General features: G+C 36.0%; 1 protein-coding gene across 1 annotated transcript in view; it reads right to left on the reverse strand.

The window, feature by feature from the left end:
* Positions 1 to 14,485, reverse strand: part of cacna2d3a (calcium channel, voltage-dependent, alpha 2/delta subunit 3a) — a 210,801-nt gene that overhangs the window by 141,992 nt on the left and 54,324 nt on the right. Inside the window, exon 4 of the mRNA XM_060881760.1 lies at positions 8,220 to 8,279. Coding sequence (XP_060737743.1) covers positions 8,220 to 8,279 — 60 coding nt within the window. The remainder of the gene's footprint in view (positions 1 to 8,219; positions 8,280 to 14,485) is intronic.

A 14,485-nucleotide genomic window follows, 5' to 3' on the forward strand; every position in this document is an offset into this window, starting at 1 on the left:
GTAATAACTTTTCCTCCTTTTTAAAATTTATATGATTATTAATGGCCACATTTCCACTTTCATAACGCTGGGCACATCCATGCAAAATGCAATGCAAAGTTTAAGAAAAAAGAGGAAACCCAAAACATAATCAGAGGTTTGCTGTATACACGTGAGAGTGTGAGAGTATGCACATGTGTGGGGGTAATGAATACCCTTTAGACAGTTTATAAAAATAACCCACAACGTCCCCAGTTTCCTAAGCCAGATAAAAGGCAGAACAGCTCAAGGAAGGACTGCAATTTATCACTGTCACCCAGAAGAAGAATGGAGGAGAATAGGGGGATGATGGAAGAAAAGTAACAAAATAGAAAACTGTAATATTAATGCACTAATGTTCAATAAACCACATTTTCCATGGTCCATCTTTTTTTTTAACGTAAACATAGTCTAAATACAATGCAGTAAAATATTTCTCCTCTGTCCCTTTTGTAATGCATTCTGAAATGGTTTTAATAGTTATAGGCATTTCCTAAAGAAATGTTAGATTTTCATTGTCTTCACCTTTATGATTGATGGTAATAGCTGATTTGGGTATTATTAGTCAAGGGGTATGAGGTCAGAATACGATCGTAGTGTTCAATAAAGATCTTTTTTTTAGAAAAGTGAAACGCATTTCTCAGAAATGTTCCCCTCAGCCCATGTCCCATAGATGGTCATAGACCCACCCCTCAAAAACCAACCGGCTAGACCACAAACTTATCATTGGGAAATGGATCGACTTGGATCGATGGATAGATGTCTGCCTTAGAACCAACAGCCAGCGAGATGCAACTGGATGAAACATTAAGAGCTTGTTTAACATTACTTGCAAACAGGTTCCAAACCATCTAAGACACTTGAAGAGACTGCTCCAAAACATATAAGAAAATCTATGACTTGTCTGGGAAGAACCATATACAACCAAAGTCTCAATCTGAAGAAGAAAGATGGAACACTTTCAAGGCATCCCAGAGACCTACTGGTTGAAGGATCATCAAATTTGTATGGAAACTCCTTTGAGGGTGAAAAATTCAAATAAGGTAGCTGCCCTGGATTATGCCATCACAACTGAAGACTTGCAGTATGGCACGAGGCAACAGTTGATGCTCTTCAAGCTTCTTAGAAATAAATACCACACAGTTGATACAAAAGAGTACAAGAGCTAACTGAGACCATTGTCAAAAGAAACCAGCCTAGAAGCTGTGCAAAGTAAAATGTATTCTATAAGATAATGGAGCACTGACAGGGTTATTGGTATTCACTAGTAATGACTTTCATTGCCTTTTAAAAAGGAATTTGACTTAAATAATAGAGAGCTTGCTGTGCTCCACCACAACAGTATCTCACACCCTGTTTTCATAGGGTTTTTTTGCTCACAGATCATGTACCATGGATGCCAACCACCTCTACCCCATAATTACAGGAGTCTTGCAGGGTGACTTTTTAGCAACTGTTGATTGCATCATGCCCAAGGCTTCCATGGGTGCAGGAGTGATACACATTATCTGTGTTTACCAGCTAGGGGAGATGTGGTAGCTCAGTGGTTAGGGGGTTGGACTACTGCTCAGAAGGTTGTGAGTTTCCACCAAGCTGACACTGCATCAGCAGCTACGTTCATAGGACTCATCTTTATTCTCTCCACTTCTGAGTACATGACCATCAATCCATTCCAGTAGCTACAGATGTATGGTAATTCCACAACCCATGTCACTGACTTCACATCTAGTAGAAAGGATATCTAGCCTTGTCATATCAACAAGAACAAGATCAAATTCTTCACCACCACCTGCAATTAGATTATGCTTGATATATTGCATGCCCCCAAACACCACTATCTACTGCATGACCAATACACTCCTACTGATTAACCAAGTTAAGTTGTTATATAAGTATTTGTTATATGAACCCAGAAGACAAGTCCTGTAGCACCACAAAGAAGATGGAGACCAGTACAGGACAGAAGGCTGTTGAGGATCTTTTAGCTGCACAACAGCTAGCTTACCTGAACCCCTGGAGCAGCCTCATATTTGATTAGTACTCTCCGTATGACTTAGTGAGAGTGTGTGTAACTTCAAAGAAATTCAGAAAACTTTCTTCTTATCATGTTGTTTCTAGCGCAATGTCTGTGATATATACTTTTGATATTTACATTTATTTTATGATGCAAGCAAGTAGGGTTTTCAAATTTAAGATTTTCATATTTATTTATTTATTTATTCTTTAATTTTTATCTTTTTTTATTGTCTTATAGTATAATTTAGGAACTTTCAAAAAATTATACCTTCAAATTATAATCTAATCCATCAGTATATGAAAAAAAGTTACTTCCAGGAGTTTAATGTTTGCATGCAGTAAAATCTATTAAAATTATATAATATACTGTTCACTAAAGTTGCTTCCCATTCCAACTTTTTAAAGATCATTAACATAAATTATTATTACAAACTTTACTGTTGTAATAAAAAATTCATAATAAACTGCTGATACTACTGTAAAACACTATTCATCTATTAGCATATATCTATTAACTACATATTACACTAAAAACAGACTCATGCACATTAATCTTTGGACTAAATAAGGATTTTGAGAATCTGCCTGGAGCTTTCTACTCTCGCATCATCACTCTGCCAGAAAATTTGGATGGCCATGAAATCCTATTTAGGGGCTCCCAAAATTGCCTATAATTGTATGTTTTAGAGGTGTGGAATTAAGTTTTGCCCTGTAACGAAGAGAAAAAACCAATCTGGGAGGGAATGATTGCCTCTGAAGCTCTCTCAAGCAGAAATATTATAAAGCAGAGGAGACAGAAAAGATACACAGTAATAGAAAGTGAGAGAAAGAGAGAGAGAGAGAGAGAGAGAGAGAGAGAGAGAGAGAGAGAGAGAGAGAGAGAATGCATGGAAGTGCATTGAGATACACAATGATAAATTTATTCATTCGTTTATCTTCATCTTCAGTAACTGATTCCATGAACACTGGGCTCAAGTGAGAATACAACCTATATAAAAATGCCAGTCTACCACAACTCATCACACACTCATTCCTAGAAGGCCTGCAGCTCATATTCTGTAGTTTTAAGTGTACTTTTTCTTCAGCTGTGTTCGATACAGCAGGTGTGTTTCTAACATAGCACAATAATGTAATTAACCAGGGTCCAGCTAAATTTTCCAGCCCAAATGTATCTGAAAAACACACAAATGCTTTGAACCTAGTCCAAAAAATCAGGCAATTTAAAATGGGAGACACAATTAGACACGCTGTATGCGCTTCTATTATATACTTAATTCCATTTATTTGCTAGGAATATTTATTTGTCATTAGCTATTTACAACTATATTTTGGTAATCTTATTAACTCTCCTGTCTACTGCTCCTCTACTGAGCATGGAGCAGCAGGATTTCAGCCCCAGTGGGAATCTGTTTTGTTGCATTTATAATTTTTGACCAATTATGTACAATATAATTTATGAAAGCTATTTGGAGCAGCAAGTAGTCTTCCCCATGATTTTAAGGAAGGCATACAGATCAAAGGAACATTACTTTATACCTCTCAAACAGCAATATTTTTTAATTTTTAGTCACTCAAAAGTGGTAATTAAAAATGTAAGCATTATTTAAAATGTATGGAGTGTATGAAGTAATGTATCTTCTATGAAGATTAACATTTTTTGAATGGTTGCTATGTACTGCCTGTGATATGTTTGGGGTTCAGCCCGGACAAGCCACCACTGTAAGAGAACCATTCAAACACCCACATGGACAACATAGGAGAAAACTGAAGTCATTACATTACAAAGGAAAGCACACTTATTTTATTGGTATATTCTCCCTTGGTCACCATGAAGTGGGCTTATGTCGTTAATTTGCAACCCCTGTCTACAACTTTGGAAAGGACAACCACTAAATCACACCAGGATGGTGGGCTGGCATGCACACATTTTTATGCATGCTTATTTACATGAAGAGTGAAAAGCGAGGGGGGCAGAATAGATTAAGGAGCCAATTCCACTGGGCTGAGAAGGAGCTCTGGTGTGAGCAGATAAGCAGAAACTCTATCTCACTCTCTGCTGCCAGCCAAATATGTATCCAACAGCCATTCACACACACACATACACACACACCCACACACACGCACGCACGCACGCATGCACACACACAGACACACATACACAAACACAGTGATCAGGGTATGTTGCTTCTAAAGAGGCTTCACCCCATACAGAAGGCATGATGTTATTTTTAGGTACATTGGGCTGATCTCTGTAATTGCCTTCTTGTCACCAGAATGCCAAATACAGAGCCATAGAAATCCACTACAGGGCAAGACCAGTTGTGAATGTTAGGGTCATGTTTATGAATGAAATAACCAATTAGACAGATGGGAAGAGCTTATTTTTCATCACTATAATTGTCAAAATCTCAATTCAAATCTTAGCTCGATGTAGCCTTTCAGAGTTGAGGTCATAGTTTTACAAGAATTTCTGCAATTTGAGGAAACTGCTTTGTGAAAGCAGAATTATATTGTAAAATGTATACAGAACCAATCCAATGATATTCACCCTACAGGTTCATTTTTGAAAATATATACTTAATGAGCCTTAACTAAACTAAAATAATTGTTTTAACTGGAATCTATAAAAAGATAAAGAAAATACAGTAACACTTTAAAAAAGCTCTGAGCAAGTTGTTGGTTCTTCTAAATAAATTACTATAAACAAATATTTATAAATGATAGTTCATGGTGTTGTACTTCTGGATCCATGAACTATCATTTATAAATATTTATTTATAGTAATTTATTTAGAAGAACCAACAATTTGCTGTGTTACTGTATTTTCTTTATCTTTTTATAGATTCCAGTTAAAACAATTATTTTAGTTTAGATAAAGCTCTTTAAGTATATAAGTTAATAACTTATTGAAATAAGTTTCAATACATGAATATAAGAATTCCAACATTGTTTCTATAAAAGATTGCTTTTAAAAGAACAACAGTGCTGATTACAGTGAGAGCCCTTAAGTACTGATAGATTACATCACTGGCTGTGCTTGTGGACAGAATGCCATTCTGATTACTAGCTCAATTCATGTTAGGTCATTACAGATATAAATCGTCCATTACCACAAACTAAGCAGACCTTACTCTTGGGAATCATGCACACGTTCTGTGAATTGTCCTGTGATCAGGTGATGTTTAAGTCATGCTCTCACCAGTCATCTGTATTGTGCAACCTGTGATAAAGGAGCCATGTCACTAATTATCAGTTAGTGTGTATTTAGTGTTGAAACAAAAGGAAAGAGGTAATAGTATATGTGTCTGAGCAAAACAGGCAAAATGGTACAAAACTGTAATGCAGTGTTTGGAAACTTAAGCATGTGTACAAAGTATTTATTTAAGCTTAATTTAAAAAGCTAGAAATTCCATATCAGTAACAGGCCACTAACACATTAAATTTCCCTTCTTAATGATTGTGGCGAGCTGCAGAGCATATCTTAAGGCCTAATGCTTCCTATCTCATTTGCTTATTATGTCCTTTATGCAAAAACTAGAAGCTTTGGATTACTTTAGTTTCCAACAGCTTCAAGCAACATATTCTCTGTTACCTACAGTATAAATGTACAGTATGAGTACTTGTTTATTTCTCTCAGTTTTTTTCTTGCTCTTGAACTGCCATGTGCCCACAAATACACAAGTTTCAGCATCTGACATTTGCATGCACGAGGCTTAATGCGTTTAAAGTACATTAGTGTGCACATATGAGAGAGAGTGAGAGTGAGAGGGAGAGAGAGAGAGAAAGAGCATGAAACAAGAAAATATGCTATGTTGTGTCACTTAAATATGTTGACTCATCCATGTGATTCTTCAGCCCGAGCATGTTGCAGCAGCACAATGCACTACCTCAGTCAGACACAGGTCAAGACCTTTAGTTAATGCTCACATCAATATCTTTGCGACTTTGATCATAGCTTGTTGGTGATACCAGATTTGCTGGTTCAAGTGTTTCAGAAACTGCTGATTTGGGGTTTTCCACACAAAAACTATGTATGCAGAATGATGTGAAAGACAAAACGAACAATGAAAACAACAACAACAACAACAAACATCCAGTGTGCAGCAGTTCTGTGTGTAGAAATACTTTAGTGAGAAGAGACTTTAGAAGCCAATAGCCAGGCTGTTTAAGCGAACCCTAAGGCTACAGTATCTCAAATAACCATTATTTACATCTGTTTTGATTATCCAGAGGTACACGTGTTTCTAGTAAAGTGACTTGTGAGTGTTTATAACTTTCTACATTGTAGTATTAAATCATACCACTGGATATCCTATAGATACAGTTCTGTAGATAGTTCTCAAAAGTGTTGCTGATGATTAGCTAGATGACAGAAAAAGCGAGAGAGACAAGCGAGTCAGAACTGATTTTTGAAGTCTAGGTCACATGATTTGGCTATGAAAACAACATGAAGTGGGAAAATGTCCTACATTAATGAAACAATTTTGTATATTTAAGGTCATTTCATCCTTTTGCTCAGGCTGATACACTCAACTATAACAGTTGTACCACATTTGAAAGTACTGTTTAGTGGCTGATATGTCTGTACAAGTCAGTTTGCTGCAGAGGATTAACTGATTGAAGTGACTAGGCTTTGAGTGAGTGCACTGTGTGTAGCTCTTATATTTAGAATGCTGGCAAAGCAAAAGGTATTGGTAAGTAAAAAAAACACCATGTGTCTGTGTCCTATTGAACCAGTATTGATGTATTCATCGATGGAGAGTTCAAAGCATGTTTGTACATTGTTATGGATAAGGGAATCTGCTAAATGCCATAAGTGTAAACTAATTGTGGTGGTATGGGCTATAAGTGTCTCTCAATATTAAAGTGAAAGCTGTTCTTCAGAACTGTTCTACTGATGTTCTGATTTGGATTTCTAAATTAGCCTAGATTGATATAGCATAGTGACAGGTAACCATTTGAATTGAGGTTTGAGGCATGAAATAATTTATGATAAGTTTTCATTTTACAGAAGAGTGTATACTGTCCACTTTTATAGTAACACCTGTACACCTGCACATTCATGCAGTTATCTAATTAGTTAATCATGCAGCAGCAGCAGCACAATGAAAAAATGATACAAGTCAAGAGCCTCAGTTAATGTTCACATTAATCCTCAAAATAAAAAAATTGTGATATGAGATGGTTTGTGTGTTTTCAGAAATTGCAAATCTCATTTAATTTTCACACAAACCTCTTTCAAACGTTTATACACAATAAAAGGGGGAAAAAACAGTTAACAAGTGGCAATAATATAAGTAGAAATGCCTTGCTGATGAAATTGAGGAAATTAGAGGAAATTGGACAGACTGGTTTGAGCTTTCAGGAAGGACTGAGTAACGCAAATAATCACTCGTTACAACAGAGCCAGCAGAAAAGCATCTCAGCATGCACAGACCTAAAGATGGATGGGCTACAACAAGAGAAGACCACATTCTGATCCACTCATCTTAGTCAACAAAGGTACATTTGAGGATAATATTGGCATAGACTCACCAAAGCTGAAAAAAAATGGCCTTTTTTCCAGTAATTTCATGCATTTTTTGGCTAATCAAACAGGAATGCTTTAAACACAAGGAGAACTCAGTACACGTGAATAATTTAATTGTACTTTGCAGAATAAACACACTAAGTAGAAGTGATATATTGATATTCCCTCTTATTTTGAGCACTTGTATCCTCCATACAAAAAGGGAGCTGTCCGTGGTACTTAAGGATTTTCAAAAGAAACAAAATAGATTCTGGGTTTCACTGTAACATAAATTTTTAACTGTCATCTTTAAGCATCTTATGACCTTTGCTTCAAATTTTACTAGTTAATAATTTACAGTAACCCTACTGAAGTTTCATTTTATTTTTACTGGTTGGAAAAAGCCATAACAATTTTATCACAATTATACATCCAATTATACAATGATGCTATTTCCATTTAATCTCAGTTGATAAGGAATTGACAATAAGTACTAACCTCTGTTCTGGTCAGACTGATGAACAATGTCCCGAATAGGGGACAGACAACTACAGTAAATAGTGTTTAATCATGAACATGGATTTTCAACACCTCAAGAAAAATCCAAAGCCAAGGAGTGACAGTATCTTCTATTGTATTAGTGACCTTTATGTGGTAATGTAGATCTGGATCTCACCTGCAGATCAGGGTCTTCCTTGTGTTGGAGGTGGGCCTCTTCTGCTGCTTCCACCAAACGCTGGAGAGACAGTGACAGAGGGGGGGTGGGGTGGGGGTGGGGCGGTTGAGGGAGGTAAAAGCTTATGGTAAAAGATACGTATTGCACAAGGGCTTATGATTCATTGCACACACATTGTATAAACACTTTAGGTACCTCATTCACGTTTATAATTGCTCTTATAGGTGTGGGCAGGAGTTTTATATTTTGTTATTTGTTATTTTACTGTTCTTTGTACCTGCTTGCAATATTTTGTAAAGAATACAGTTGGCTAGATTTCCCCTAAAAAAGAAGCCTAATATGAACTAAGTGGCCACTGAGGATGAATAAGTAAATGCTGCAAAAGCCTTCCATTAAAATGAATGTGGTCATGGCTTATCTCCGGAGAATTATATATGATCTCTCATTTGTGAAAAAAAAAACTCCCATCTATATTTTCAACATTTGGTCACTTGCTAATTTCCACCCACCAGCTCTCTCTATCATACAACAGCTACCAACCAGAAAAAAATGAAGGCAAGCACATGCTTCCTCTGAGACATGTTAAGCCAGCCACTATCAAATATAGCGTGAGAAGAGTTAGCCACGATTGGCTAAAGTCACAGTAACTGACATGACAGAAATACTATGCCATCCCTGCCAACTAGAAAGCACAGACATTCTTGATCCCTTCGTTCTTGCCAATGGGTGACTACGGCATCGTCAAGACATCGGACATAGCCCCCAAAGATAGGGGAAAAGCTTTTCAGTTGTGTCACTTGGAAGCCACCCCACCCAAATTTTAATGTCGTACATAGATCCCCAGATAGTAGATCAGATAGATCTGGTCCTTGTCCCCAAACCTCTAGTCTATACCACATTTCCTTAAACTTGTATTTGTCCCTGTTCAGAACACAATGTCTATTCATTTCTGAATAATATATCAGTATACTTTATACACACATCCACAACAGTAGAGAATGGGTCTTGTTAATGTTATGAATAGACAGTGTATTAATTTATATGCCTTCCTCTTATTAATACAGATCTTTCATAGCTGACATTAAATAGTATGCTTTTAGATGAATAACTAAATAATTAACCAGGAATGTAACAGGTTAATTAGCTCACAAGCTGAGCCATACATCTCACTGTACAGTATGGTTCAGGTGAGGTTTGACAGACAAAAGGAAAGACAGCTGTAATCTCTCACATTTACATTTTTCTTTTTTTCTCCCCTCAACATGCATAAATCTATTTCTTTGTCTTACTTCTCCAGTTATTACATTGTTCTGTTATACATATCCTTTAAAAATAGTATGAAAGCAAAAAAGGAACAATGACATTAGATATAATTTCGGTTTCTCGTATCAACTACACAGGCAACAATCCGCATAATTGGCTTTCTGTGTCACAATACAAGTTTTCCTTATCAGGCATCTTCAAAAGACCAAAGCCATATTATAAGAAGACAATTTTTTACAGAGAGAGGTCTATGACCCATGCCTGAAATGTTATATTCGAATGGCAGTATTATTGTCTTCTCTAGCTTTTGTGTGTGTTTGGGTGGGTGGGGAATCTAGCAAAAAGCTATTATAATAATGAGAAATATTGGGACAGAATCCCTAGTAATATCTTTTGTAATATACATAAATATTACACCACAAACTCTACTTCGTACTCTAACCGTACGAGTTAGCAAAATGCTATGTGCTTGTAATGATAGGTAATATGTAACCTAAGGGAAGTGTGTGGCCCCTAATTTAATAATAAATAGAGTTTTGTGGTTGGTTGCTTATTTAATTTGGTGGTTAAATGTAGGCCTGTGCATAGAACTTTGTATGTATTTATTTAGTTAATTCATTCTTATTTAATTGTGCCTGGCAATCCATAGTATGACCAATACCAGAGGACACTAAAGAAAAATCAGCTTTCCTCGGATATCCTCGGAAGCTGCTCTGTTGCAGAGCGCAGGGCATTGCAGCGGGTGGTGAAAACCGCCCAGCACATCACAGGGACTCCAATTCCTGCCATGGAGGACATCCACAAGAAACGCTGTCTGCATCGAGCTCGCAGCATTCTTAAGGACTCCTCTCATCCCGCCCATAGACTGTTTTCACTTCTGTCCTCCGGCAGGTGTTTCAGGTGCCTCCAGGACCAGGACCAGCCGACTAAAGAACAGCTTTTTTCCTAGAGCTGTCTCTTTATTGAACTCTGCCCCTCGCTGATCCTACTGTCCTTCATTCTACTGCCAACCCCATCCACACACCCCCCCCCCCCACACACACACACACACACACACCTCACACTTCGCTACTGTACTAATAAACTGTCCACACAAAAACTTATGATCACTTTTGCTCATTTGCTCATTTCTCACCCCACAATTCGTTATTGTACTAATGGACTGTTACATAAAACTATGCTCATTTGCACACTTGCTCTTCTTTTTTTGTATTGCTGCTCACCATTGCCTTACATTGTATATACCCACCTGATTTCTGTTCATAGTAACAGCAATATATTATATTATGTTTATAGTGCATATCCCCCTGTATATTTCGGTTTATAGTAATAACAATATATTTTGTTTATAGCACATACCCTTCTGTAAATTTTAGTTTATAGTAATAGACATCTGTATATTATATTCATAGCACATATATATTCATCTGTATATTATATTCATAGCACATACAGTATATATTCATTTGTATATTGTATTCAAAGAACATCAGTGTTGTATAAAGTACTAGAAAGCAATACTTGAGTAAAAGTACAAGTATCGTACTAGAAAAAGACTTTGGTAGAAGTGAAAGTTACCTTTTATAATATTACTCAAGTAAAAGTCTTAAAGTATCTGATATATACTGTACTTAAGTATCAAACGTAATTTTCTGATATTTAATGTACTTAAGTATTTGAAGTAAAAGTAAAATTTCAGTGATTTTCGGTAGGCATAAGAGCAGGGGCGGTTCTAGGGTTTCATCTTTAGGGGGTTTAGCCCTCAGTGAGAATATAAAACAAGAAGAGTTTTATATTATATATTATATGACTACATAGTAAGCCAAAAGTTATGGTATTATTAAATGGCAAAAGTGGACACCAAAATTTTATGCATGATGTAATGACGCCAGTCTTGAATCAAATCAGTTCATGTATGTGTGCATTCTCTACAAACAGTGCGTCCAGTGAATGCAGTCATTAAAATAATAAAAAAATATTCACAAGACAAAGACCAAATCAACAAATGTTATTTTTATTTAGTATTGAATGGATTGTTTGCATTAATATTTTGTTTGTGCTATCAACTCTGGTAATAAGAATAGTGAAATTTCACTGCTTTTGGTTGCCATCTTTGCGGCTTTCCGCCGATTAACGTTATAGATAAATGCCTCCAGCTCTGACTGCGCGTGCACGCTGCCTGTGCTTCTCCGTAGAGCGTGTGGAGCTGCGTAATGCAATCTAGGAGCAGTGATTCGCCAAACCTCCCTTAATGCAGTCGCACACATTTCTTCTGATTTTATTTTGTAGTAAAGAGTAACGAAGCTGCTTAGTGGAAATATAGCGGAATAAAAGTATACATTTTATCTAGGAAATGTAGTGGAGTAAAAGTTGAAGTTGACAAATTTAAATAGCGAAGTAAAGTACAGATACGTGAAATTTCTACTTAAGTACAGTAACGAAGTATTTGTACTCCGTTACATTACAACAATGAAGAACATACATATCTGTCAATTACTGTTTACAGTAATAGCCATATATTTTGTTACAGCACATATCCTTCTGTAAATTTGTATATTATGTTATACATTATCTGTATACACACTTCTGTAAATCACTTCCATATTACCACTTTATTTAACTTATTTAAATCTTGTAAAAACTGTATATCCTGCACTTGCTTCTATTGCACTCTGGTTAGACCTAAAGTGCATTTCGTAGCCTTGTACCTGTACATGTGTAATGACAATAAAGTTGAATCTAATCTAATCTAATCTAATGTTTTTATGCTACATCAACTACACTACACACTTCCAAATATGGAAGATAACAAAACCTGCTTACATGCAGAACAACAGATCTGTTCTTTTTATTTTATTTTAGAGTTCTTAAAGATAGGCTGTGTTCTTTAAGATTTGTCAACCCTAATTTTCTTTCTTATGCAAAAATATGAGACAGGCCATTATTTAAAGCAGTTTTAAGCACACTGTATTTATTCAGCCATGATTGTTGGAACCTCAAACACTCAAAGAAGAATGTTAATCCAGGTTTCAGGAAAGTACAATGTGAAACATCAAATTATGAATATCCAGGATTAATTGTTAAGCCATAGTAAAGTATGAGCAGTGTAAAATGTGTAACAAGATAACCAAGCATTTTGTTTACCCCTGGTTTATACAATGACCCAGTTCTGCTATTGTGACAAGTCTTAGAGTAGCCGTCTTTATGAAGAATCTTTGAACTTTTCAGAACATCTGATTAGACATACCAGGGTTAAAGAACGTCACCTCTTCTATGCATACACAATCGGGTTTGTAAGCAACCTTGTAACAGTGGGATAATGCAGATGCTTTAAACTCCTTTTAGGTTGCAAATTCTGTGATCTATTAAGAAAATAGATTACAGAATCTTTTTTGTTCTGTACACTGTCATTTGCAAGCTTAACTGTGTTAGCAGAGAAGAGAAGAAGTTTATATTGACAGACAATTAGTTGTTATATATAACTCTAATTAAAATAGAGTAGTTATTACACTGGTGCATGACATGCAGAGATGTCGAGAGGAGCCTTGATATGTTGCTAATGATTGTTTGAAATAAGGTGCATGTAAACTTCCTGAATTTTTTTTCTATAAAGCAGGTATTAAGCTGCATTCGAATATCCCTACTACCATAGCATACTATACAGAAAGCGAAAAACAAGCAGTACGCCAGAGGACTAGTTTGTCCAGATTCTCAGCAAAACAGTAGGCGAACTCATGGATGATCTTCTGCCTCCATTGAAATACGGTACTACAGTATTTCTGTTTGGCTCTTTTTAATACTACACATCCCTGTTAGCTTTGCTGCTTGAATAAATTCCACAAAAGCCAGAGGCAGGACATTTCAACCAAGAAAGGAGGTCAGCCAAAAGCTAGGATGCCTGCTTCTCACATTTATCATCTGCTAGTAAGTTCATGCCATTTATACACACAGTTAATGTTTTCTGTACCTTCTGGGTCTAAGGGTAACTCACAAATGTGTTAGGAATAATGGGATTTTGTTTTGTAGTATATAACACTGCATTGAATATTCACATTGAAAAACAGAGAAGTGTTGAAATATTTGGAAATCAATTTAATGATTGCATCTTTGTATTTCTGTTTTTATGATCAAAACTATGTGACAGAATTATGTCTGAAATAGATCTTTTATTTCTAATCCACAAGATTAACTAATCAAAGATAATCACTAATATATTAGTGTAAAAAGTCATGGTAGAAATGTAGCCAGTTGCGTTGAATGCTTTTTATTAAAAGAGCTAGCAAATGCAAAACACTAGGCTTAATTGATGTCAAAAGGCAGGCAGGAGGTCAGGCAATGAGCAAACTGAATATTAAAGGTAAAGACCAAATCATTAATGTGAATAACAATCCAGAATCAAATGAACCTATAAACAGCAATTAGAAAGGCTCTGATCGGATACTGTGAGAGGTGTGTGTTTTTGGGAGGTGAGGTCCTAACTGAATTCAGGTGTGTGGTCAGTAATGTTATAAAATGATTAGACAAGATTATATAATAAACTATATTTCCAGAATGTTCTTGCCATTTTCATTGTTATATTGATGTTGTTATGGCTGGCTTTCATAATTGTGCCCATAAACAAGTGTTTATAAATACACTCTCTTTGTCTCTGAATTGTCTCTAAAACATTTATTAAGGATTAATCACTGATTTATTAAAGGCAGATAGGCTACTTACAAATTAGATCTGTAGTTGAAAAAATTATATGTTAGAGATGTTATGAAAAAATTCTTGAGCCAGATCAGAGCTGACTCAGGCCATGCAGTTTAGGCCAAACGTTAAGGCTTATTCCTGGCTTTTTATGTGCTCAACTTGATTTAGGATCCTATTTTAAAACCCTCCTTTAAAAGTTCAGTCGATTAAATGGTGTTTCCTTGCTGTTTAGATCTCTTAAAAACTTCTTCTAAATCTGGCTACTTATTTAATAATGTTGAGGTTTGGACATAGTTTGACAGGGTCAGGTT

This window comes from Tachysurus vachellii, chromosome 11, assembly GCF_030014155.1.
Source record: "Tachysurus vachellii isolate PV-2020 chromosome 11, HZAU_Pvac_v1, whole genome shotgun sequence".
NCBI classification, from domain to species: domain Eukaryota; kingdom Metazoa; phylum Chordata; class Actinopteri; order Siluriformes; family Bagridae; genus Tachysurus; species Tachysurus vachellii.